The following is a 27,711-nucleotide window of genomic DNA, read 5'->3' on the forward strand; positions in this document are numbered from 1 at the left end:
AATTAAGGGTCATTTGAGTGTGAATTTATTGTACAAATATAAGGAGCTTGTGAAGGACTCTTGTGATGCAATGATAATGTCCCTACCGGAGTCAAAAGGCCAAAGCTCAAATCCTACCTGTTCCAGAGGCGTGCAATTACATCCTTGAACAGGTTGATTAGAAAGTATCTGGAGGGCTAGTGAGTAATAGGGGTGGGAGTTTTATGGCGTGTGGATTTGGACTCTGTCATACAGTAGAAGAGAAGTGTTCTTGAGCAATCAATGTTTTTGCCTCAAGTCCAATGAAGGAAATTTCAACTTACCCTTGAAGGATTTCAACCTGGATGTTGGTTTCCTCTACTTGTAACAGTAAAACCTTGTAAATCTCAATACTTTGTTCATTGTAAAGAATTCTTTAAACAAAATGGGTAAATATACTGATTGTGGAATTTTCAATAATCTACAAATTCTGCACCCTGATTATCTGCCAGGGCAAACCCTTAGGAGAAACACTGCCCGAGTCACAGCCTCAGTATTTTTCATTGCTTTTTATTTATACTGGATGAGTCTTTACTCATGTTCAGAATACTGTTATATCATACGCATGACTTCAAAACTTAGCAATTCTTGAGTCTTTGCTAAAAATTATTTTCAGTGGAGACAGTGTCATGGTAGTAATGCCACTAGATAAGTGATCCTGGACCCCAGTTAAATGGTCTAGGGACAAGAATTCAAATTCAATTCAGCTATACTAAAAGAGGACATCTTGGTAAGCTCATCCAGCAAGGCCGTATGGGTAGAACTTAAGAGTCAGAAACGTGCAGTCACTATGATCGGATTACACTGCAGGCCTTTCAATAGCCAACAGGAGATAAAGGAACAGATATGTAAGAAAATCATAGAAAGATGTAAAAATAACAGGGCTGTTGTAGTGAGTGATTTTAACTTCCCCAATATTGATCAGGACCTCTTAGCATCAGGGGCTTAGATGGGGCAGAATTTAATAGGTGTATCCTGGAGGATTTCTTGAAACAATTTGTAATTGTCCAACTAGTACTTGCTGTACTAGATTTTGTCTTGGGGAAGTGAGCCCATACAGGTGATCGAAGTTATAGTGGGGTAGTATTCTGGGAACAGTGATCTAAATTGTGTACATTTTCAGCAAGTTATGGATAAGGATATGACTGGTCCTCTGAAAGTGCCACATTGAGGGATGGCTAATTACAACAGTATTCGGCAGAAACTGGTGGAATTAGATCGGGGAGAGTTGTTTGAGAGTAAATCTGCTTCGATATGTGGGAGTCGTTTAAAGGTCAGTTGATAAGAATTCAGGACCAGCCTATTCCTGTGAAGACAAAAAATAAGGATGGCTTGATTCAGGAACCTTAGATGACAAGAGATCAAAAAGAAAATGAAAGCAAATGCAAGCTTTAGGAAACTGAAATGAAACAAGGCCCTGCAGGACTACAAAGGATGCAGAAGAGAACTCAAACAAGAAATTAGGATGGTTAGAAGGGGCTACAAAATGTCCTTGGCTAGTAAGATCAAGGAGAATGCAAACACATTTTATACATATATTAGGAGCAAAGGGTAACCAGGAAAAGGTGGGTCCACTCAAGGACAAAGGAGGGAATTAATATGAGGAGCTAGAGGGGGCAGGTGAGATCCTTTATAAGTTCTTTACATAGGTATCCACCAAGGAGAAAAATATAGATGATGGTAAGATTAGGGACAGATATGTTTATACCTTGGTGCACGTCAATATTAAGGGAGGTGGTGGTGTTGGGTGTCTTGAAAAATATTAAGGTGGATAAATCCCCAGGGGCTGATAGTATCTATCCCAGGATACTGGAGGAGGCAAGGGAGGAGATTGCTGGGGTCTTGACAGCGATCTTTAGCCACAGGCAGTGTCCCAGACGACTAGAGAACAGCCAATGTTGTTCCTTTGTTTAAGGAAGGCAATAAAGCAAATCCAGGTAATTACAGAGTGATGAGCCTAACATCAGTGGTAGGGAAATTATTGAAGAATATTTTTAGGGATAGATTTACTTGCATTCGGAAAAGAATAGATTTATTCAGGATAGGCAGCATGGCTTTATGCAGGGGAAGTTCAGTGTCACAAACTTGATAGAGTTTTTTCAGGAAGTGACGAAGATTATTGATGAGGGTACGGCACTGGATGTTGCTTACACAGACTTTCCTAAAGTAATGTGACAAAGTCCCTAACGGCAGCATGGTCCAGAAGTCTAAATTGCACAGGATCCATAGTGAGTTGGCAACTTGGATACAAAATAGGCTTGGTCATGAAAGACAGAGGGTAGTTATGGAGGGGTGTTTCTCTGAGGTTTGTGACCAGTGGTGTTCCAACAAAGTGATTTGGATGACAACATGGGTAGTCTGATTAGTAACTTTGCCAATGACATGAAAATTGGTAGATAACAAAGTGTGGAGCTGGATGAACACAACAGGCCAAGTGGCATCTTAGGAGTACAAAAGCTGATGTTTCAGGCCTAGATCCTTCAATCCTTTTCTGATGAAGGGTCTAGGCTTTTATGGTCCTAAGATGCTGCTTGGCCTGCTGTGTTCATCCAGCTTCATGCTTTGTTATCTCGGATTCTCCAGCATCTGCAGTTCCCATTATCTCTGATGAAAATTGGTGGAGTTGTGATATTGAGGCAAGTTGTCAAAGGATTTAGATCAGTTAAAAAGCTGGGAAAAGAAATGGCAAATGGAGCTTAATCCAGTTAAGTGTGAGGTGATACATTTTGGGAGGTCAAATGCAAGAGGACAGTATACAGTAAATGGAGGGCCCTTAGGAACCTTGATATACAGAGGAATCTTGGTGGTCCACGTCCACTCCTCCCTAAACGTGGCAACACAAGTGGATAAAATGGTAAAGACTGCATACAACATGCTTGCCTTTATCAGTCAGGACACTGAGTATAAATGTTGGCAAGTCATGTAGCTATATAAATCTTTAGTTAGGGTGCATATGGAGTATTTTGTGCAGTTCAGGTCACCATACTATAGGAAAGACATGGAGGCTCTGGCAAGGGTCCAAAAGGGGTTTACCAGGATGTTACCTGGATTGGAATATATTTGCTACAAGGAAAGGTCGGACAAATTTGGATTGTTTTTGCTGCAGTGTCAAAGGCTGAGGGACTACCTGACGTAAGTATATAAAATAATAAGAGGCCTGGATGGGATCAATAGTCTTTTTCCCAGGGTGGGACTATCAAGTACTAGGGCCATAGATTTAAGGTGAGAGAGAAAGTTTAAGTGAGATGTGCAAGGATTTTTTTTAATACAAAGAGTGGTAGGTCCTTGCAAAGTACTGCCAGGGAAGTGGTAGAAGCTGACGTGTTAGCAAAGTTTAAGAGGCTTTAGACATACACAAGAACAGGCAGGAAATAAAGGGATATGGATTAGTTTAAAATAGTATTGTGTTCAGCACAGACACGGTGGGCCAAGGGGCCTGTTTCATACTTTTCAATGAAGAGAAAATCAGAGATAGCATTTCGGGTCCGGTGACCCTTCCTCATAACCGTGCTCTATGAAACAGTCACTGGAACCGAAACACTAACACTGATTTTCTCTTCACAGATGCTGCCAGACCTGCCGAGCTTTTCCAGCAACTTCTGTTTTTGTTCTCAATTTACAGCATCCACAGTCTTTTGGTTTTTATTCCATACTTCTCAATGTTCTATTTGCTTTCCCTTCCCCTTTGTAGAGCACTACTTGCTTACAGCTTCCTTATAGTGGTTAAGCAGGTCTAAAGCTTAACATTAGAGAGAGTGTGAGTGTGTGTCTGTCACTGTATCACCACCCATTCTCCCACTGGTTTTGTGCAGATTGAAATGGACAACGCCAATTTACAATCAGTAGCATTCACTGTCCTAACCCTATGTCCACTGAGCTCAATGTCCTTATCTCCTTTCCCATTAACACCTGCAAGGGAATTTCAAGCTTGTAATAGCACAGAAGTATCTTTTCTTCAAAACATGCACGATCAAGTACCAAGCAGCCAGTCACTTAGCAGATAGGAAAACAGGAGCAAGAGTGTGTCCTTCAACCTCTTGACACCATCTCATCATTCCATTTAACCTGCATCCGTCCAGGTGCCTTAATATTTCTTCCTAATAAAACTTCTATTAATCTACATTGGGGTATTTTCAATTGAGCTAACCTCTACAGCTTTGTCAAGGGACAAAGTTCCAGATTTTCACTACTTTTTGTGTTAAGAAGTACTCCCTGACACTATCTCTGAATGGTCTACCTTGAATTTTAAGGTTATACAACATATCACAAATTGCATTATATCATTAATCAAGAAAGCATACAAAAGAAACTGTATTTCTTTCACCTCTTGGCCAGTGGCCTCAATGATTCCATCGCCTCCCCGTGATGACATCTTTTCAATATATCTGGCTCTTAGTCCTTCCTTCACAAAACCAATATCAGACAGCAGCTCTGCAAATTGTCTCTTCATACTCGAAATCTCCTACAATGTGGAGAAACACAACAAAAAAAATCATTATGACATGATGCACTTAGTGAATTCTTAATGTGAGAAGAGATCGAAGTTACCTACCTGTAGTATTCTTCCAGATAAAAAGTTCTGTCTGCAGTAATTGTATGCTGCTTGAGAGCTCATGTTTAGGGCAACACTCCATCCCTAGATCGATAGTTTAAATTTTAAAAAATTATACTTTTTAAAAGAAATTATATACACAACATTTACATTATTTAGCTGAAACTCGCTGCCAATATAAACAGTGAAGTGGGAAACAATCGGTGATTTCAAAAGGAAATTGAATGTTTATTTGAAGGATATAAACCTGCACTGCTATGGAAACTGAGCAAGGAATTACTTGGAGGAGAGCCAGCAAGGCTTCAGGGCTGAATGGCCTCCCTCTGTGCTGTGAATAACTAAGACCATAATTTTCTTTCTTTCCTCCAAATCACATAACAATTTGAAGTGTATATATGTCATACTTCATCGTTGAAGGGTACAATTCTGGAAATTCCTGGTTAAAACCATTTACGATAGCACCATCAGCCCATGGAATCCCACTCAGCCGTATCTAACCAAGTTTGTGAACTATGTAGGAAACTCTGCCTATGTCGAATACACCAATGTATAGCAGTCTGCACATAAAGTCAACATTGAATGTAGGAGATCACTAGCATTCTAAAGCAAAGACAGAATGTAGTTTGAATTTTACAGTCATAGAGATGTACAGAAACAGACCCTTCGGTCCAATTTGTACATACAGACCAGATAACCTAAAGTGATCTAATGCCATTTGTCAGCAATGCACTGACCAATAAAGGCAAGCATCCCAAACACCTTCTTCACTGTCCTGTCAACCTGTGACACCACTTACAAGGAAATATGAATCTGAACTCCAAGGTCTCTTTGTTCAGCTACACTCCCCAGTGCCCTGCCATTAATTGGATAAATCCAGCCCTGATTTGCCTTACCAAAATGCAGCACCTCACAGTTATCTGAATTAAACTCCATCTGCCACTCCTCAACTCATCAGCCCATCTGATCAAGGTCCCATTGTACCCTGAGATGAGATTCTTCACTATCAATTATACCAATTTTCGTGTCATCTGCAGACCTACTAACCATGCCTCCTACATTCACATCTAAATCGTTTATATAAAAATGAAGAAAAGCAGTGGACCCAGCACCAATTCTTGTGGCACATCACTGGTCACAGGTCTCCAGTCTGAAAAGCAACCCTCCACCATCATCCTTTGTCTCCTACCTTCAAGCCAATTTTGTATCTAATTGGCTAGCTCCCTCTGGTTTCCATGTCTACCATGTGGAACCTTGTCAAAAATCTTGCTGAAGTCCATACAGACAATGTCTACTGCTGTACCACATCAATCTTCTTCGTCATTTCTTCAAAAAACTGAATCAAGTTTGTGAGGCATGATTTCTCATGCACAAAGCCAAGTTGACTATCCCTAATCAATCCTTGCTTTTCCAAATGCATGTAAATCCTGTCGCTCAGAATCCCCTCCAACGACTTACTGATCACAGAAGTCAGGCTCGCCGGTCAATAGTTCCCTGGCTTTTCCTTAGAGCCTTTCTTAAATAAAGGCACCACATTAGCCAACCTTCAGACTTCTGGCACATCATCTGTGTCCACCATTGATACAAACATCTCAGCAAGGGCCCCAGCAATCACTTACCAAGCTTCCCACAAAATTCTGGGATACACCTGATCGATTTAATGCATTTTAAGGAATCTAGCACCTCCTCTTCTGTAATATGGGCAGTTTTCAAGATATCCCTATATTTTTTCCCTTGGTTCTCTAGTTTCACATCATTTTTCACAGTAAACACAAGATCATTCTGATTCTTTAAGTTTCACATGGACGTTGAGGGGGATATACACGTATAGTGTGTAGTAGGGCGGCACGGTGGCTCAGTGGTTAGCACTGCAGCCTCACAGTGCCAGGTACCTGGGTTCGATTCCAGCCTTGGGCGGCTATATGTGTGGAGTTTGCACATTCTCCCAGTGTCTGCGTGGGTTTCCTTCGGGTGCTCCGGTTTCCTCCCACAGTCCAAAGATGAGCAGGCTAGGTAGATCGGCCATGCTAAATTGCCTGTAGTGTTCAGGGGTGTGTGGGTTATAAGGGAATGGGGATAGGGATGGGTCTGGGTGGGATGCTTCGAGGGGTGGTGTGGGCTTGTTGGGCCAAAGGGCCTGTTTCCACACTTTAGGTAATATAATCTAGAATCCCGTCAGTGTGGAAGCTGGCCATTTGACTCATCAAGTCCACAGTCACCATCCAAAGAGCATCCCACAGACCCTCACTCACACCCCCTAGCCTAACCCTATTACCTGCATTCCCCATGGCCAATCTACGTAGCCTACATGTCCGTGGACACTATGGATAATTTAACATGGCCAGTCCACCTAACGTGCACATCTTTGGACTGTGGGAGGAACCCGGAGAACCCAGAGGAAACCCATGCAGGCACAGAGAGAACATTCAAACTCCACCCAGATAGTCGCCCAAAGATGGAATCGAACCCGAGTCCCTGGCGCTGTGAGGCAGCAGTGTTAACCGCTGAGCTACCATGTTGTAGAAACAGGTTCAGTTACAATCAGTAGACTGACTCCACACATCAAGAAAAATGTTTTGTTTTAAATGCCACTTCTTTTATTTCTACTACCTGGAGGTGTTTCCTTTAAAACACAGAGTTCTAATTATTATCCAGAAGAGAGAACTAGTCAGCGTTGTTCAGTGTGAGGAGTGCGGGGAAGATTTGGCCGCTCCAAGATAATAAAAGACATAATGTTTCTTTTTGACATTGAAAAGTTATGGAAGTCATAAAAATGAACCAAGATGATGGTTTAACAAGAATATGTGCAGCAAGAGTGTCCAATGGGCAAGTCCTCAGAGTCACAAATCTATCACAATCCGCATGGTGCCAAATTTGAACCTCTGCAATTTTGTATGGAAAGCAATCGGAAACAAAGCCACCTTCTCAAGGACAAAGGTAGAATCAAAATTGCCTAGCTAGCAAAATCCGAATCCCACAAAGCATAAACAAAAATGCCTTGAGAAGTCTAGTGTCACTAAAAATCCCAAACTGTTTAATATTAAAATTTCAGTTCTTCACGAAGAAAATTATTGAATCACCATAATATATTAACCATATGCCTCAAAAGCTTCAGTTAGTAGCTATAAAATTAGCTCAATGTCACTGCACTAAAGGTGCAATGATGTTTGAATTGTACATTCTAAAATAAAATGGGATCAGTTAAAATTGTACCCTTGAGCCCATGCAACTATATTCAGAGAACTGGACAAAAGTCTGCTACTGATCAACAGGACAATACACAAAGCAAGAACTGAGACGGGGTGACTGACAAAGGGTTGGAAAAGAACGGATTAAAGTTGAGAATTAATAGGCTGAATTATTTTCCAGAAATATTTCCCACATTATTATTGTTACCCTGCAATCAAGTGGATGTGAATTTCCAAAAGTAACTTGGCAACAAGAATAAAGTCATGAGAACAAAATGTGAGGCTGGATGAACACAGCAGGCCAAGCAGCATCTCAGGAGCACAAAAGCTGACGTTTCGGCCTAGACCCTTCATCAGAGCTCTGATGAAGGGTCTAGGCCCGAAACATCAGCTTTTGTGCTCCTGAGATGCTGCTTGGCCTGCTGTGTTCATCCAGCCTCACATTTTGTTGTCTTGAATTCTCCAGCATCTGCAGTTCCCATTATCCAAGAATAAAGTCATGATATGTTTGATTGGGGCGGGAATAAGGAATACATTCTAGGGAGAAACCCATTAACGTTGAGTATACTGCACACTCCCAATTGTTCACTGCAACAACTCAGCCTCTTGAATTGTTTACATTACATCACTGGGAAATTGAGCTACTGTCTAAAAATTTTGAATTCAGACAAGCTGCAGGAGAGTGACATTAAACAGAACGTAGCACACAGTATCATTTGTTAGCAGGCCTGTGCTGGTCTTTCAACACCCCATGAACCTCCTCCCAACTCAATTAGCACACATCCATTTCCCCCATATTCTAAATGATTTTTTGGGTTGGAAATTTCTAGTCCCCTGTCCTTTCATAGTCAAACCATTCAAGAGGGATTCATTCAGTCAATCATTTATGCATCAGCTCTTTAGAAAACCCAATTTTTCTTGCTACCCTTTCTTTCCTCATGGTTCGGCAAATGTTCCCTTATAAGTACACATATAGTTCTCTTTTAAAAGTTAAGTGGGGCATGGTGAACAAAAGACCAGATTCTTAGCCATAGGGAGAGAGAAAGCCTGTGGCCAGTTACCACAGGCTATTCAGCTGTTGATCCAGATGTACCAGAGAGGGCAGATCAAACTCAAAAGACAAAAATTCAATGACTTTCAGTGGCCTTCAAATCTTTGGTCATTATTCTTCATCCAGATTAATACAATCACAGATGTACAAATAAAAGCAGTCATTGGTAGGAATTAGCAATAGAGGGAAAAAATACAGCAGGAGTGATGTACGGGTTGCAGATTTACCTTGTAAGCCTGGAGAAAAGCAAGAAAGTCGCTATGAGCAACAGCAAATTCCAACTTCTTTTCTCTGGCTTCTTCCTTCTTATCCCATGGAGAAACCTTTTAAAAGGCACGGACCATTTTGATTAGAAACATGTATTAACGGAATTTGATTAGAACATTTAAAAATTTCAAATACTAGTGTTTTATTCTAATTATGTTTGAGGTTTGACACTATACTTACTGCCCTAAGAAAACCAAACATCCTGAAAATCATTCTGAGTTATATCCACATATAACCTCATATTCACATCTCTCTGTACAGATTGTGTCTGTTCCATTTAGCAGTCAGCCTAGGCTTGGTGGTAACATTCTCACCTCTCTGTTAGATGATTGTGGGTTCAAGATCCAATCAAATGAGAATATTTAATCTTTGAGTAAAAAAGTATTGTTATGAGATTATTGTTTGTGTGACCTCGCTGTGAGTAAATTGGCTGCCAACTGGCCACAGTACTACAGTGACTACACTTCAAAAATACTTACGCTGGCTGTAAAACTCTTTGGGGCATCCTGAGGCATTATAAGGCACGGTAATCTTCTTTTCACAAAATGAAAGTTTATCCATTTGACAAGGTTTATAATCACAAGCCAGTTACTTTACAACAATATACAGGCAGGATCAAATAGAAGTGATACCTTGAAGTATAAAATACTTCTATAGAACAAATCATTTCAATAGATGTTACTTTTTACTTGTATTTTTTGTACAGTTAGCTTCAATCTGATGGATTGATTTTACTTACAAAGGGGGATTTAAAGGCCAAGCTGGCTGCAATTGTAAGTGCAGGATCAAGGCAACGGAAAATTGCACCAAATAACATCAGTTTTCCAATGCGGACATCCACTGGCAAAAAGGCCAAGTGATACCCTAAGGGAGTAAGCTTTTCATCTGGTTTGAGGGCTCCAAGATCCTGCAGCCGATTCTTAGCTGCGTTCAACCCTTCTTCCATGGGTAGTTCAACCAGACGAGAGAGAACAGACTCTAAGTCATGATCTGCAAAAATGTCCAGAACTTTGATCCTAGACAAAGAGAAAAAAAGAATTAAAACACTCAAATTCCTCTTTCATTCTCCACAATCAATGAAATGTAATATTATCTAGAATTATCACTGCAAAGCTAATTAAAGGACCAGCAGTCATAAATCATAACTTCATCCTGCAGGAAACAAGTTCGTTGAATTTTAGTACATATCAGCAAGATATGTATTTGCTCAATACTGAGTACTTGCAATTAAAATCAAAAGGAAAATGAGTACATAAATTATTCTGTCGCAGTTTTACTTTAGCAACTTGGCCATTACCATTTACCTTCAGCATTTTCTCCATTCTGTGTACCTCTGCCAGACTCTAATGCAATACTGAGGGAGTGCTGCACTACCAGAGCTCTAGTTTTAGACAAGATGCTGAATCACAGCCTGCTTGGTGTCTCAAGACGATATAAAAGATCCAATGGACTGAATCTTATGTTTTTAGCTAAAAATAAGTTGCAACAAGCTATTGGAGGGACTCTGCATGGCCCAATGACATTTCTCACAGTATCTTACTAAGTATCAAACCAGGAGGCCCTGATTCAAGAGGTATATAATGACTTCTCTGAACAAGCATGATTAGAAAAATAGGTTAAATAAAACTTATAAAAAAATTTAAGGAATAAAATGGACTGTACATAAAAGGGAGCCTGTAGACGTAGCCTTCTTGAATTTGCAGAAGGCATTGTTAAGGTGCTATATCAATGGTTACTGTGGAAAATAAAGCTCTGGTACAGTGAATAACAGATTGGTTTGGATAGAGGACTGGTTCGCTGCCAGAGAAATGGAAAGTATGCAAAGATTATCTGATTGCAGAATGTGATAAATTGAGTCCCATGGGGGACTGCCAATTTTTACAATTTACATGAATACATGAGATGAGGGAAGTGAAAGCATGGTAGCTAAATTTGCAAGAGACACAAAAATAGGTAGGAAAATATGTTGTGAGGAAGACATGAGCTTGCAGGCAGATATAGATGGATTTCACGAGCGGGCAAAGATCTGGTAGTTGAAGTATAATGTGAGAAAACATGAAGTTGTTCACTTCCACAGGAAGAAAAGAAATAAAAGAGTATTGTTTAAATGGAGAACGACTGTGAAATTCCATGGTTCAGAAGGTATTTTAGTGCTTGAGTAACAAGAATGTAGTAAGCAGATACAGCACATAATCAAGACAACGAATGGGAGTGCTAACCTGTACGACAAGATCAATTGAACATAAAAGTCAGGACATCATGCTTCAGTTGTGGAGGGCATTAGTGAAAACACATCCTGAACATTGCAAATAATCTAGGCCTACTAATTTAAGGAAGGATGGAAATGCATTGGAGGTGGTTCAGAGGCAGTTTATGAGATTGATACATGGAATGACTGAGCTGTCATGAGGATAGATTGGAAGGCTTAACTCATTTCTACTGCAGTTTAGAAGAATGAGGGATGATCTGATTGACATGCGTAAAATCCTGTGTGTCTGGAAAAGTGGATGCAGAAAGGATATTCCTCTTGTCGGTCAGTACAGAACAAGAAGGCACTGTGTTCAAATTAGGCATCACTGTTTGGGTCACAGATGCGGAGAATTTTTTCTCTCTTAGAGGATTGTGCAATTTTGGAATGGTGGAGGTAGAGTCATTACATATTTTTAAGGCAGCAATTTATTCTGGATTTAAAGGTTTTTGGGAGTAGATGACAATGTGGAACTTGAAAGACATAGATTAGCCATGATCTTACTGTATGATGGACCAAACTCAATGGGCCAACAAGTCCATTCTTGCTCCTATTTTGTACATTTGTTTGCTATGTATCTGTTTGTATGTGAAGTTTTAGCAATGGATCAGCTTGTAGTATTCCAAATAAAAACGTTCTAGTTAACGTTCAACTCTAGAGACTTGAGCACAAAATTAAAATAAACAGGGGCATCAAAAAGCCCTCGGCAGTATTTTAAAGTAAAGCAGTGAAATTCTGAAGCACAACATTCATCCCCTAAACATTAGCATTAAAAAGAAGTAGTCCTGACATTATCACAATGTTTTAGGAATCTAGCTGCATGCAAATTGGCTTCACATTCCTAACTTCCAACACTTCAAAAATACTTCCACATTTAATGTGTTAGTTCTCTAAAGTCATGAAAGATGTAACAAAAATGCAAGTTACATTTTCACAGTTTAAACAGCTACAACTTGTTACTTTGGAATTGACATGTTTTTCTTCATATTTTAGCGAACATGAAACTTTTAGGACTATATTAATAACTGTCTCCACCTTAGACAAAGTTGTTCCAATGGTACCCTTTTGATCTCTGGCAACTGTTGCGCCTGGAGGTGGTGATGGTACCAGTGACTGGTAAACAGATGGAAACAGATCCCTGAGGCTACACGGCCAGCTCGGCCCATCCTCTGCTGGGCGTTAGCCCGTGATACCCAGGTGTCCTCTAGGCTCTCCATCCCCTTGCATGGGTCATATCTGCAGTGAACAAGAATTGAGAAGTCAAATTAGACTCATATTGCACTCCCATGAGATATCAAATTTGAGATCAAAACTAAAATGTTGATGAATACATCATCAGGTGAATGGATCTAATTGGATACCTCTTCAAAGAGCTGACAAAAGGCACAATACAAATGCCTTCCTTCTGTTTGTTGTACGTTTCAATTATTATACGAAGATCAGCTTTATTCACCTCCCAACTTGTAAGCAATCCAGATCCCAAATGTTAAATTGCTTAAACCCAAAGGACAAAACCTTGTTTTGGATATTCACAATACATCACAGTTCCCTAATGATACAGCAGCTTCCAGTTCTGGCTACTAATACTTCCACCATATGTGTATGCATCTTATTGAAGATTGGCTCATTGCCAATACCTGAGTGTTTGTTTTCTCATGGGTTTTAGTATTTCTAAGTCTCTGGACTTCAGTATTCATATCCACCTTTTAACTATCTTTTGCCTTATGGTCTGTACCATTTGGGATCTCATTACTTCTCTGTCATCCATTATTTAAAACTATTTCAAGATGCTACAGCATTAGTTGAAGGTTTCTTCTTTCTTCAGTTTGGTGTAGATAGCTCTCATGCCAGTCCTTTCTATGTCAAAAATATTCTCAATTTGTTTTTAAGGTCAACAATGGTGTTTCCAAAGCACCAGAGCTGACTCGGCCTATTATGTCTTCAAAACCTGTTTGGAAGAGTATTTAGTTGGTCTTATTCCACTGCTCTTTCTCCATAGCCCTGCAAAGTTTTCATTTTCACAATCTTTCTGGCTGTGCATTCCAAATGTTGTGCATAAAAGAATGTCTTCACAACTCCTCTCTGGTTCTTTTGCTCCAGTTTTAGGGCCACTCACTATATCATTAGTTTATCCTAAACAGAGAACATTAGTCTTCTTAAAAATCCTTGTCTTAATGAGTGTGTTACGTACAGACACAAATTCATTCGGCCTGGATTAACAACAATCCAAACCAATTGTAATGATGACCCTGAGTAGAACGTGGTAATCGATAAGGATTTAAAATTTTGATAGGAGGTTAAAAGATGACACCTTAACCCATGTTTCACGGTCCCTGATAAGTCTGAACATATTTTTAAAATTATGTATACATAATATATCATTCTATACCTCTTTTCCTTCATCTTCCCAGAATCAATGACATAAACAACATCATCAATGGTAACTGATGTTTCAGCAATGTTGGTGGAGATTATAATCTTGGTAGTTCCTTTAGGAGGACGTAAGAAGACGGCTTGTTGTTCCTCACTGGACAGAGAAGAGTGCAGTGGGTGTATAACACATCTGGAAGAGAACAGTCAGTTTATTTCAATGAAAACACTTACTGGTAATATTTTGAAAATGGTAAAGTTACCTGAAATATTCTGTATTAATACAACAACAGCGAGACTAAATTAAATTTATTAATTGCCCACAAAAAAAATTGTTTAGAAAATCTTGCATTGCTGTGCCAAACTATCTCTGCTCAAAACGCTGGAGTGGCAGTGCATTTGTTGGCCTCACCATTGCTGGTCTGAAACCAGGTTTTGGAACCCTGGTGATTCTCCGCTGGCTTTCTTTTTATGAGACTTCTTGGGCTCTGTAGAGCAACCACTTATTACAATCTGACAGAGGATTAGAAGTTCATCATGTAGAGGATCAGTTGTCTATAATTTTGGTAAACACTTGCTTTTTATTGGAATTCTAAACCTTACCAAAATAAAGTCTGATTAAGATGTGAATACTTCTCTCTTAGCTGGGGACAACTCTCTAACAAATATCTTACAACTCTGAGTTGGATAAAGGAAAAGGCTTGTGGCTCAATAGGTAATTTCTCCCACTATTAGAACGTGATTTCTGCTTTCATTCTTTAATATTAATACAGCTGGTGCTTCACTGAACTTAGTTCTAAGTTCCAAATTTATCATCCTTCATGCTCTTCATATGCCTTAGACTTAGTATTGAAATCAAGATTAATGACACAGCCTCTTGGTCACTTATACCCAAAATTTCAGAAGCGTAGAAATTATTATGACCCTAGCTGGACAAGTCAGATAGCAGGATGAAACATGGCTTCATAGCTCAGATTTTTCTAATTTTGGTTAATATGATCATTCATTCAAACACTGGCTGCAGATTTTACTTAACAACAAAACAGGTATTTATAACACAAAAAGAAGAAAAAATTAAAACAAACCGAGCTATCTAATTACAGAACACAGTTCTGAGAGATCTTAAAATACACAGCAAGTCTTTTCCCATTTTCTGAAATTATTTGTTAAAGAAGCTCAAATCCAGTGAAATATCAAATCCTTAAGCTCAATTTAACTGATTCTCCCCAGGTCTTTCATGTGAAGTTTTATCACATAAATATTCTCAAAACTGAAAGTTCAGATCTGCTCAGCCTGTAATAATATTAGGCTTTCTCACCAAATACTTCTGGTTTGGAAGTTTCACAAACAAAACTTTTACAGTGAGGTAATTGTGCTTTCCTTAAAGCATCCTGAATTTCTATCTAGGAAAGAAACTGTACATGTTTTTAACTCCAGTCAGATTTCCTCTAAATCTAATGAGGAGCTTTCAGTCACTGGTTTCCTAAACTAAAATCAATGCTTGACTATCCTGAGACAAAAACAAGCTAAAGGCCTTCCATCTGTCATAAACCATCAGAGTAAAAACAATCTCCCATTAATACTCTAGAGGTGCCTGATCTCTGACACATACTGGGTTAGGTTACAGTTCCAGAAGGACTTTGACCTAGTTATACAAGTAACCCGCCCATTTCCCAATAAATCCAAACTCTAAAAATGACATTAAAGAGTGTGTGTGTGTGTGTGTGTGTGTGTGTGTGTGTGTGTGTGTGTGTGTGTGTGTGTGTGTGTGTGTGTGTGTGTGTGTGTGTGTGCGCGCGCAAGCGTATTTAGAAATAAACTCATACACCTCTCATCACAAATTGCTTACCTCCCTCAATCTTTTCCTCATCTACAAAATCTTTAGCCATGTTGCAATGTAATTTACACTTTGGCTATAACCTACTTGCAAATAAACAATAAAAACTATGAGACTGGGGCTTTTTTTAAAGGGGAAATTCAACATTTATAATCATTTTATTCTTTTGCGTCACATAAATTTATAGTAAAGGAGGCTAATTAACCCATTTCTCTGAAAAATCCTTTCACTTAGCACATTTACTCCATCCTTCATCATTTTTCTTTTTCAAATATTCACTCAACTTTGCTTTGGGAGCTCTAATGGGCACCTTTTCTTTTCCCATGCCTGGTTGTGGATTAGGCAGACAAATTACATTTTTACATCCATTTCCATAGCTCGTTCCTTCCTGGAACAGGTTGCAAATCTGTCCTGAGACTATAATTTGAGGGGCACCACTCTGCATCATCAAGCAGAACTGACCTGGTGACATGCCTACTTGGCTGCCACAGCCAGATTTTCAGTTTGATAAGCAAATTGTTTGGCCACGTGATCATTAAGTCTTGAAATGAACTCTAATAAAACTTATTTAGCCTTTTCTTTCAATGACAATCTTAGGTTTTCGGCTAACTCAATTACCAATTATCAAAATATTTACGAGAAAAGCCAATGTTTTCTCGTCTTTCCTTGCACCTGAAGTGCTGTATCCTTGGGTTCATTTTAGTGAATCCTTGTGGATTCGTCTTGATAACTTGGGAATCAATGAGGTAGGGCAGTCAATTTCCCAAGTAATGAATTCTCTTTACTTCTTTGAATTACAAACCTTTTGTCACGCCTGTTGTTGAAGAAAGGGTTACACTGAAGTTGTTCGTATAGTAACTTGATTTCTGCCAGGCCAGGTAAAAATATTAAAACAGCACCTATTGGAATAAAATTGAATTAAAATTAAAATAGTAAGAAAGTCATGAAAACTTGACTTGTGTTATTCTCTGCTTTACCTCTGCAACTGTTCATGTTTCTAAATTAGAATTTTTTTATACAGCTTCCTTAATAAAAGGAAAACAGGCAATCCATTGTATGACTTCAAATCATCTTACGCATGGCAAAAAGAAAGATAAAGCACTTCCCTACTGAGTATAAACTTAGCAGATCTGGAATTGTATTTGGAAAAATTAAAGTCATTTAAAAGTATTGAAAGGGAAAGAGAATAAGATAGCTTGATTATCTATCAGATGTAGAGAATTGAAAGATTAGAGAAGCCCACACAGTTAGGCAATATTTTTCATACAATTATAAAGCAGAGAAGAAAGCCAATGAGCCCATCACACAATGGCTGGCACTTTGAAGAAACTATTGAGTAATCCCACTCCCCTAACTTGCCCCATAGCCCTGCAAGTGTTTCTTTTCCATTTTTTTTCTAATTGCCTTTTAGACGTTTTTGTGAATCGGTTTCCACCATGCTTTCAGGCTGTGCATTCCAGGTCTTTATAACTTGGGGACATTATAAACCTTTTCCCTTCAGCTCTCCTCTGCTCATAGAGATGTACAGCACAGAAATAGACCTCTTCTTATTCAGATAGCTAGTCAGATGACTTTTAGACATTGTCATTGGACCAGCCTCCACCACATCCTCTGGCAGTTCATTCCATATACGCACCATCCTCTTTATGAAAAAGTTGCCGTCAGGTCCCTTTTAAATCTTTCCCCGTCACCTTAAACCTACACCCTCTAGTTTTGGACTCTCCTACCCTGGGGAAAAGGCTTGGGCTATTCACCCTATCCATGCCCCTCATGCTTTCATAAACCTCTACATGGTCACTCCTCAGCCTGCGACACTCCAGAGAAAACAGCCTCAGCCTATTCAGTCTCTCCCTACACCTCACATCGCCATTTATCTTAACTCTGGGTTCTGATTCCTGTGATAGTGGAAACAATTTTTACTTACTTGCTTGACGAAAACCTTTCAGAATTTTGAACATAATCTCTCTTTAATCTTCTCTGCTCTGGGGAGAACAATCCCACAATTTATAGAACAGAAATTCTTCATTCTTAGGAAATCTCTATTCCTTGCCTAATCATGCGTCTGTCAACTGTATCAGTTTCCACAGCTACCTCTGGCAGTACATTCCAAGCACCACCTTCTGTTTGAAAAGCTTACCTCTCACATCGCCTTTAAACTTACCACATTTTACCTTAAACCTGTGACCCCTAGATCTACTCTAGATATTAATGTGCCTCCCTGCCTTTACACTCACATTATCCCGGTCTAGATGCTTGTTTTGATCTATTGGAGTTTACTACCACAAAAAAAACAATTTCAGACTACAGTAACAGAAAACAAAATATTATAGCTACAGAAACATTATTTTAAGTCGTCCGATCTCTGCATGGCATACAGAACATCAAACTAGTCATTTTTAGTAATATTCCACATTCCACATAACAGATGGGTACTCAATTGTAGCAGCTTTCATAATACTTTTTATGCTTGAAAATGGGAAATATTGTCCATTCGTTTTGGAAGCTAGGAAAATTTCAAAAAGCCACCACAAACACTTTGACTGAGGTAGACTACTTTCTGTAGAGTCAGTGTAAGAATCAATTGTCTGTTTTACAAAAATAATTGAATGCATAAATAAATTGTTAGGGGACTTGGAAGAGGGGCACCCACAAACAAAGCTCATACAAGGTGATATTTTTGATTTAATTTGTTTTGAAGGTTCAGTTGTGCATATTAACTCCAATTTTTATTTAAAGAGAAAAGAATGTCCATTATATATTAATTGTATATGGGTGGTATCAATTGATTGGAATTCACCTGAGCCTAATAAAAGACACAACTAAAAAGCAGTTGTTGTTGGGTTAAGAGGTGTATATTTCTAGTGCTTAACTCTGCAAATCAATATAAAAGCATATAAAGCTTGGCTCCAGTTATATCCTTTACAGACAGGCTTTCTCGAGAAGAACTAGTTTTAAATGGTTGTGTAGTATCCAGAGATCAAGGAAAATGTTTGAATGTAATTCTTTCATTCATTCTCAATTTTCTCATAGCCTTGATTTCACTTTTCTCCCAATTTGTTCTCAGTAAATATTCTTGTTCAGGCAAAAGGCTCATGGCAATCATTTCACAGGAAACACTGAACAGGTTTCACCTGAAGCAGAACAGCATACAATGGGGGAGGCAATGGCTTAGTGGTATTATCGTTGGACTGTCAACCCAGAGACCCAGATAACAATCTGGGGAGCCAGGTTCGAATCCCACCAGGAACTGAATTCAATAAAATATCTGGAATTATGAATCTAATGATGACCATGAATCCATTGCCAATTGTCGGAAAAACCCATCTGGTTCACTAATGTCTTTTACGGAAGGAAACTGCCATCCTTACCCAATCTGGCCTTGATGTGACTCCAGACCCACAGCAATGTGGTTGACTCTTAACTACTGCCCTCTGGGCAATAAATGTTGCCTGGTCAGCAACACGCTCATCCCGTCAATAAATAAAAAAAACCTGTCAGCTACATCTCTACACACTTTATCCCAATATAACTTTGTCAGAACAAATGGCCTTCAAACTTTGCAAGATTCAAGCATTGGGCACATGTCGGTCAATGACCACTTCAACATCTTCTCTTAATAACTGCAGACTGCATCTGACTCCACTTACCTGGAGGGTAATTGTGTTTTCCATCCACTATCCATTCTAGTAGGGCTTCTATTAGATCCAAGTTGATCTTATCCAGATCCATCCTAGCCATTGTCTTTAATACTGGCTTACTAATCCCTAAAAGGAAAAGAAACAGATTAACCAACATAGTCAGAAGAAGTGCAGCTATTGCCATAAAACAAATGTACGCACATCATTACCAGTTCCTTTGCTGTTCACACAGTCTAATTGCACATGAAAAGAAATGCATAAGATTCCACATCTCAATCTTCAATAATATTGATGGAGGCAATTTTGCTACGTGGGCTAGTAGGGCATGGTCAGTTCATTACTTGCTGTGTGCAGTCAAAGGAATATGCTGGTTGTCAAGATTTCCAAGATTCCATGATTTGAGATGTAAGGCCTACAAACCTAGCATCACAATAGCACCAAAGCGAGTCAACATTTGCAAAATTCACAGCAACAGTATTCAATGTTAGATGCAATTCTACAATTGGGCAACTCTTGCTGGATAATTTGGAGTATGAGAAAAATTGTGCCGTTGTAAAATTGCATCTTTTCATTCTTTGTATTTTTGATCGAGAACTGAAATAGGAAAAGGAACAGTTTTCAAAACCATGGGTTGTTGAAAGATTGCTACATCTGTCTGAGGTAACATGACACTCATTATAAATACTATTTACACAGTTACCTGTTCAAGCAATAGTAAAAGTTTGGTTTGCAGACAAGCTGGAACCAAGGGGTTTGTACATATAGAGCTTCAGAGGGCAACAGTGGCTGATTAATCTGCGGACTAGTGACCAGTAATCAATGACAAAGACTCTGTCTCCCAACAGCTGTGCAATTAGCTCCCAGGTAGCTGAAGAGTTTGCGGCTGTAAATGCTTGGGGTAACATTTGGATTTTTTCAAAGGCAACATTCGGATTTTTTCAAAGGCCGGAGCTCTTTTCACTGCAGTAAAATGCATCTCAAGTCTGAAGGTAGCCAACTTATTTCCAATTGCTACAAGCTATGACTTTTGATTGGTAAGTTAAAGATCTCCATAAAAGTTAGAACCAGTCACCCTATGACTCTTGGGAATAACTAAAAGTATTTGGAGAAGGGAATTCGAGAAGCAGTGTTCTGGTCAGCACAAGGATCATCTCAGCAAATGGGGTAGCAAGAACTGCAGATGCTGGAGTCAGAGATAACACAGTGTGGAGCTGGAGGAACACAGAAGGCCAGGCAGCATCAGAGGAGCAGGATAGTTGATGATTCAGGTCGGGACTCTTCTTCAGAAATGGGAAGGGGCAAGGGAACTCAGAAATAAAAAGGGAGGAAGGGTAGGGCTGGGCTAGGTAGGTGGCATCATGATAGGTGAGTGCAGGTAGAGAGTGGTGGGGATTGATCAGTAGGATGGGAGGGGCGGATAGGTTGGAGAGAAGATGCACAAGGAGGCAGGGATGAGAGGGAGGGTTGGACATGGGATGAGGCCAGAGTGGGAGATTTTAAAACCAGTAAAATCCATGTTTGGGCCATTGGGCTGTAGGCTCTCAAGGTGGGAAATGAGGTGCTGCTCCTCCAGTTTGCAGATGGTGTCATTGTGACACTGGAGGAGGCTCAGGATGGACATGTCACTCCGGGGGTGGGAGGGTGGTGTTAAAATGGTTCGCAACCGGAAGGCATTGTCGTTTGTCGCATACAGAGCATAGAGCATCTGCGTTCCATACATGACAAATGATAGCACGTTCCAATGAATATCAGTGTCCAGTACAGTCCCCCATTAATAGCTATTCACCCTCATAGGCAGATCGTTACCCACTCCTTTGACAGTCCAACTGTTCCTCTCTCTTCCTTTGGGCTCTATCCCCACCTATCATTTACACTTTACTCCCTGCCCCCATCTTATCCTCTGCTTATAAACTGACATTTTCCTAGCTACAATCAGTTCTGAAGAAGGGTCAGTCCACACAAAACGTTAACTGTAATTTCTTTCCACAGATGCCACCAGACCAGCTAAGCTTTTCCAGCAATTTCTGTTTTTGTTTCTGGGTCCCTTATTACTCACACTATATATAGCTGAGAATGTGACAGGGTTGGTAAGTACATATGTCAAGAACATGAAGACTTGAATGGGTGGTTAATAGTGAGGAAGAAGGTCTAAGGTGACAGGAAGATATTCAAAAGTTGGTCAGATGGGTGGATCAAGTGGTAGATGGAATTTAAACCTGATAAGTGAGAAGTGATGCACTTTGGAAGAAGTAACAAGACAATACTTGATGCATAGCAAGACATTAAGAAACTCAAAGGAATTTTAGGGTGCTTGTCCACAGATCCCCGTAGGCAGCAAGAGAGGTCAATAGGGTAGTTAAGGTAGCATATAGGACATAGCCTTTAACCAGTCACAGCACAGATTTTAAGAGCAAGATGGCTATAATGGAGTAGTACAAAATTTGTATAGGCTATAGTTGGAATACTGAATGTAGTTCTGATCGCCATACCATAGGAAGGATGTGACTGCACTGGAAAAAGGAGATTTGCCAGGGTGTTGTTGGGTTGGAGCATTTTAGCAATGAAGAGACACTGGATACGCTTGTGTTGTTTTCTTTAGAGCAGAAAAGGCTTGATTGAGATGTATAACATTATGTGGGGCATGGGCAGGGTGGATACAAAGTAGCTAAATGGAAGGGTCAAAAGCAAGGGGGGGGGCATAATTTTAAGGTGAAGGGCAGGAGGTTCAGAGGGGGTTCGAGAAAAAAAATTGCATCCAAAGGAATACAAGAGTCTGGAATGCACTGTCTGGGAGCAAAATAGAGGCAGAAAACCTTAACGCCTGTAAAAAGTATGTGGATAAGCACTTGAAATGTGATAACATTCAAGTCTATGGGCCAAGAGCTGGAAATTGGGATTACTGTAGATAGGTCAGTGCGGACGGGATGAACTGAAGGGCCTCTTCTGTGCTGTATGACTGTATATCTATAGCCATACATGTGGCAACAACAGCTTTCAATCTCTCAAAAATGCATCATCATCCTGCCAATGTATTTTTCAATATTGATTGCTCAAAGCTTAGAGCATTGGAACTTAGATGCATCCCAGAAAAGCCTTGAAGCATATCTATTACAGGACAGAGAGCAAGTCTATTGTGTTTGGTCCTTATGACAGCTTAGGAAAATTACTTCTACATTTGGAAGAGAAATTCTTGGCTCTACTTTCCAGATTACACTGGTTTCATACCAATTCGGCAAGAATTTAATTGTTTCATACCAAGCACAAACCAGTGGAAATGATCTGCTGAAAACTTCTCAAGTGCACCTCCGTGACTACCATGACAACTTGTGATGATGCAAGGGTAATGATGTTGAAGGACATTGCAAACCAGGTTCCCTAATAACTATTACTAATGCTCTCAGTAAACTTCTGAACCCCGTTAAGAACCAAGTTATTCCTTCAGACCTACAGATCAATATTATTGAATTCAAGTTTGAAGGTAGTTTTAACATTGATCTTATCCATTTTGGTAACAGCCAAGCACAGCAGATTCAGTGAGCTATGCCAAGGAATGACCACCTGCAAACAGCTCACAGAGACTATCACCAGGTAGCTGGAATATGTCCGGGGGTGCCTGAGCTTTTCTTTCTGTCAGAAATTAAACTTGGACTCTATTGGAATACAGTTTTCAAAGGCAAACAAGTAGCAAATCCACAAGCACTACATCAAGACATAGTAGACCATATCTCATGAACGCAGAGTAAAATAAATAGATTGGCACTTTAATCCATTTTTTGATCCTACATAAAGAAAGAATAAAATGCCAGTCACTGACAGGGCTCTATTCGTCCTCCATTATGCAGACATGACACACATAGGAAATTTTCCATGTTATTTTACAGATGCCAGTATTATAACTGTACTAGAAGAGTTTGACAAGGGCTGTAGCCAATTCTGGATCACTAATCTTCTATACTACTACTAGCATGTTGACAAACACCACAATATTTACAATAATTAGCTCCACCAGCTGTTCTTGATATTACACAGAGTTAATCAGACTGATGCTGGGAACCTGAAGAAAAGGCCAAGATGGGATGTCTGTCTGAAGGTAGGTTTAAATGCATCAACCATGCCCTTCGAATAGATGTGCTGGGCATTTTTGAGGAAAGGAATACATGTGAAGCCTCCTTATCCACTGAATTGTTTAATTGTCCACCACCATTCACAGCTAGGTATGTCAGAACAGCAGAGCTTAGATCTTAAGCGTTAGTTGCGGGGTCACTTAACTGTCTGTTGCATGCTGCTTTTCGAGTTCAACATCCAAGTAGTCCTGTGTTGTAGCTTCACCAGGTTGACACCTCAGTTTAAGGTATGCCTGGTGCTGCTCTCAGTGTGCCTTCCTACAATCTTCTTGAACAAAGGTTGCTGATTGTTGTTGATTACAGTTTTGTTGCTGATGACGGCCCACAGCGCCTCACTGATACCTAGATCTGAGTTGCTGGATCTGTTAAAAATATTTTCCATTTAGATTGATGGGAGGGGTTGGTGCAATATAAGATGTAGTGAGTATAGTTTTGGGATAACCAGAAGTTTTCAGAAGCTTCAAGATGGGAGATCTGCCAGGGGACCATTGGAATAGCTTATTTAGAGTGAAAAAAGTAGCTTATGAGCTGAGGCAAGAATCATTTGAGCAAGTGGATCATAAACTTTGCACCATAGAACCAGCACATATTTGGAAGTTGACCCTACATTAGCAATGCAATGGCCAGAACAGTATTTATTTCTGAAAATGTTATTGCTACAATCAGAGTTACAAGTGGAACTGAGTGTGGGAAGCCCCACTGTTCCAAACACTGGCGGAGAGAAGGAAAGTGTTCAACGCACTAAAAGCTTCAGAGATCAAGGACTGTGTGGGAAGTTGGATTACAATGTATTTTTGAATGTCAGTTTAGGCAACCAGTATTCTGTATAATATTACACCTTTGACAAGATTACCAAAGAAGGAACAAAACTTGGGAATATAGACAGGGCAAATGGCTGAGATGTTGGTGGGACAACAGCTTGGATAGGCCTGTATAGAAATTAAAATTCTAAATTGGTGTAAGGCAAATTTTGACAGTATGAAACAGGAACTTTCAAGAGTTGTTTGGAGTAGACTGTTCGCAGGTGAAGGAACAGGCAAGTCTGTGGCTTTCAAAAGTGAGATAATGAGAATTCAGAAGCATTATATTTCTGTTAGAGTGAAGGATTAGGCTGGGAAGAGTAGAGAACAATGGATGAATAAAGATATTGATGCCCTGTTCAAGAATAAGGAGTCGTCATATATTAGGTACAGACATCTGGGATCAAGTGAATCTCTTCAAGGTGGGTACATGGTGAGAACAAGGTGGTTACGGGCATTGTTAAGAGGGAAATTAGGAGGGCAAAAAGGGGATAAGAGATAGCCTTGGCAGATAACGTGAAGGATAATGCAACGAGATTCTACAAGTACATTAAAAGCAAAAGAGCCACTAAGGAAAGAATAGGGCCTCTTAAAGTTCAACATGGTAGCCTATGTGTGGAACCACAGGAAATTGGAGATACTAAATTAATATTTCATAAGTTTTTACTGTGGTGAAAGAAATGGAGGTTCTGGAACTCGGGGAAATAAATTTGATACCTTGAAAACATTCACGATGTGGCGATGCCAATGTTGGACTGGGGTAGACGAAGTTAGAAGTCACACGACAACAGGTTATAGTTAAGTGACACTTCATCTGATGAAGGAGCAATGCTCCAAAAGCTTGTGATTTCAAATAAATCCGTTGGACTATAAACTGGTGTCGTGTGACTTCTGACTTTGAAAACAGTCCACATTACAGAAGAGAAAGTGCTAGAGGTCTTAAAAAACACAAAGGTGGATAAATCTCCCGGACCTGATTAAATGTAACCCAGGTCATCATTGTAAGTTAGGGAAGAAATTGTGGGGCCCCTGGCAGAGATATTTGTATCATCTACAGCAACAGATGAGCTGCTGGATGATTGGACAGCGGTTAATGTTGTGCCTTTATTTAAAAAAGGCTGAAAGGAGAAGTTTGGGAACTACAGACCTGTGAGTCCTACACTAGTGGTGGGTAAATTGCTGAGTTGGATTCTAAGAGATAGGATTTACATGCATTTGGATAAGGAAGAACTGATTAGGGATAGTCAGCAGGCTTTGTGCATGTGAAATCATGTCTCACTAACTTATTGAGTTTTCCGAGGAGGTAACCAAGAGATTGATGAGGACAGAGTGTCAGACGTCATCTACATGGACTTTAGTGAAGCCTTTGACAAAGTTTCACATAGTAGATTAAAGTTAGATCACATGGGATTCAGCCAATCAGATACAAAATTGGCTTGATGGTAGGAGCCAGAGGGTGATAGTGGAGGGTTTTTTTTTGGGCTAGAGGCATATGACCAGCAGAGTTCTGAAGAGATCACCGCTGGATCTGCTTTTGTTTGTAATTTAAAATACTTGGATGAGAATTTAGGAAGCGTGGTTAGTAAGTTTGCAGGTGACACCAAATTTGGTGGTATGGTCAACAGCAACAAAGGTTATCTAAAATCACCAAGGTATATTGATCAATTGGTCCAATGGGCTAGAGAGTGGTAGATAGAGTTTAATTTGGATAAATGTAAGTCATTGCATTTTGATGAAACAAACAAGAGCGGGACTTATACAGTTAATGGTAGGGTCCTGGGTGTGTTGTCGAACAGAGCGACCTAGTGGTTCAGGTACATAGACAGTGAAAGCTGCATTACAGGTAGATAGGCATTTAGCACTCTTGCTGTCATTTTTCAGAACATTGAGTATAGGAGTTGGGATGTCATGCTGAGGTTGTGCAAGAAGGGCCTCTTAAAGTTCAACGAGGTAGCCTACGTGTAGAACCACTGGAAATTGGAGATACTAAATTAATATTTCGTAAGTTTTTACTGTGGTGAAAGAAATGGAGGCTCTGGAACTCGGGGAAATAAATTTGATACCTTGAAAACATTCATGACGTGGAGTATTGGGCCATTTTAGAGTACTGTGTACAATTCTGGTCATCTTGCTATAAGAAGTATATTATTAAAATGGAAAGAGTTCAGTTAAGATTTACCAGGTTATTGCTGGGTCCAGGGGTTTTGAGTTAGATGGATAGGCTGGGATGACTTCTTCATTGGGGCGTAGGAGGTTGAGGAGTGACTTTATAGAGGGTTATAATATCATGTGGGGCATAGATAAGGTGAATAGCAAAAGCCTTATCCCTAACGTGAGTGAGTTCAAAACTAGGGGGCATATTTTTAAGGTGAGGGGGAAAGATTTAAAAGGGACCAGAGGGGCAACTTTTTATGGCACTCAGAAGTTGATTTGTATGTGGAATGAACTGTCAGAAGAAGTGGTAGATGCGGGTACGGTTACAATATTTCAATGACATTTGGAAAGGTACATGAACAGGATAGGAGAGTTTTAGAGGAGTATGGGCCAAATGCAGGCATGTAGGACTACTTCAGGGAAATTTGGTTAGTATTGAGGAGTTGGACTGAAGGGTCTGAATGCCATGCTGTATGACTCCATCTCAATCTCTTATGGTAAAAAAATTGAATCTATGATAGTTTCATGTTTATTAATTAGGCCTATTGGTTTTTCTCCCCCAAATAAAGTACTGTAAATACTTCATAGAACTTTTCTTTCTTCTGATGTTTGCATCATACAGCCTGTTTAGTGACAGCATGGCTAATATAGGACTTGGTTCCCCTTGAGTCAATCGATTGATTTAAACGAACTACCTTAATGCACTCTAACTCGAGCACAAGAAAATGAAACAAAGATAACCATGCAGCAATGGCACAATAAAACAGCCAAGACCTTCACAGAAGCATAATGAATCCAAGTAGAGACTGAGCCACATAAGGAGAACTTCATGAAATACCTAAAGGCTTGGTTAAAGAGACAGATTTTATGAAGTACTTTGAAAAGAGAAGAAAGAGGTAGTGAGATTTTGGGAGGAAATTCAAAGATGGTACCACTGTTGAAGAACAGGGATAAACAAGAGGCCAAAAATAGAGAAAAGCAAAGATCTCACACAAGGGTTGTAGGCCTGGAGGAGGTCACCAAGAGTGACATTTCCATTTTTCATAGCATTTATCCTTATTGGATTGTTGAAAGTTTATTATATTTTAGGATTTGAGTTATAAAATAGAGGCAGATCGATGTAGTCTATTCTGTGAAGGTAATTTTTTGTGGAAAAAAGATCAGAACCTTTTTCTAACACTGTATTTGGAACAGCGACACAATACATCAATTTCAAGAAATCATACAACTACAGTTAAGTGCCCAGGAGAACTCCAGCAGTGTTAATGGATAGAATGTTTATATTGTTGAGTTTCCAACATACCAGTTTAGTTTTGACTTCAGAACAGAAGGCTTATGTTTTCAGTTCAACAGAATCAAGAGTTCAGTTTTGAAGGCAAAACAATTTCTCCTATTTCAGATGAACCAGGCATGCTCGACAAAGCTCTATAGTTTGCACAGCTTCCAAGCCAGATGGGTTTGAATATA

At 39.6% G+C, this 27,711-nt stretch overlaps 1 protein-coding gene across 7 annotated transcripts in view; it reads right to left on the bottom strand.

Moving 5' to 3' along the window:
- dhx57 (DEAH (Asp-Glu-Ala-Asp/His) box polypeptide 57) overlaps positions 1–27,711 on the bottom strand; it is a 118,437-nt gene that overhangs the window by 20,889 nt on the left and 69,837 nt on the right. For all 7 annotated transcript variants that reach the window (XM_048536123.2, XM_048536125.2, XM_048536124.2 and 4 more), the window contains exons 13-20: positions 19,176–19,292; positions 16,331–16,427; positions 13,711–13,884; positions 12,357–12,557; positions 9,813–10,089; positions 9,034–9,129; positions 4,571–4,654; positions 4,343–4,480 (exon numbers count right to left, since the gene is read on the bottom strand). In XM_048536123.2, the coding sequence (XP_048392080.2) occupies positions 4,343–4,480; positions 4,571–4,654; positions 9,034–9,129; positions 9,813–10,089; positions 12,357–12,557; positions 13,711–13,884; positions 16,331–16,427; positions 19,176–19,292 (1,184 nt within the window). The remainder of the gene's footprint in view (positions 1–4,342; positions 4,481–4,570; positions 4,655–9,033; positions 9,130–9,812; positions 10,090–12,356; positions 12,558–13,710; positions 13,885–16,330; positions 16,428–19,175; positions 19,293–27,711) is intronic.

The sequence above is a fragment of the Stegostoma tigrinum genome, chromosome 9, assembly GCF_030684315.1.
Source record: "Stegostoma tigrinum isolate sSteTig4 chromosome 9, sSteTig4.hap1, whole genome shotgun sequence".
In the NCBI taxonomy this organism is placed as follows: Eukaryota; Metazoa; Chordata; class Chondrichthyes; order Orectolobiformes; family Stegostomatidae; genus Stegostoma; species Stegostoma tigrinum.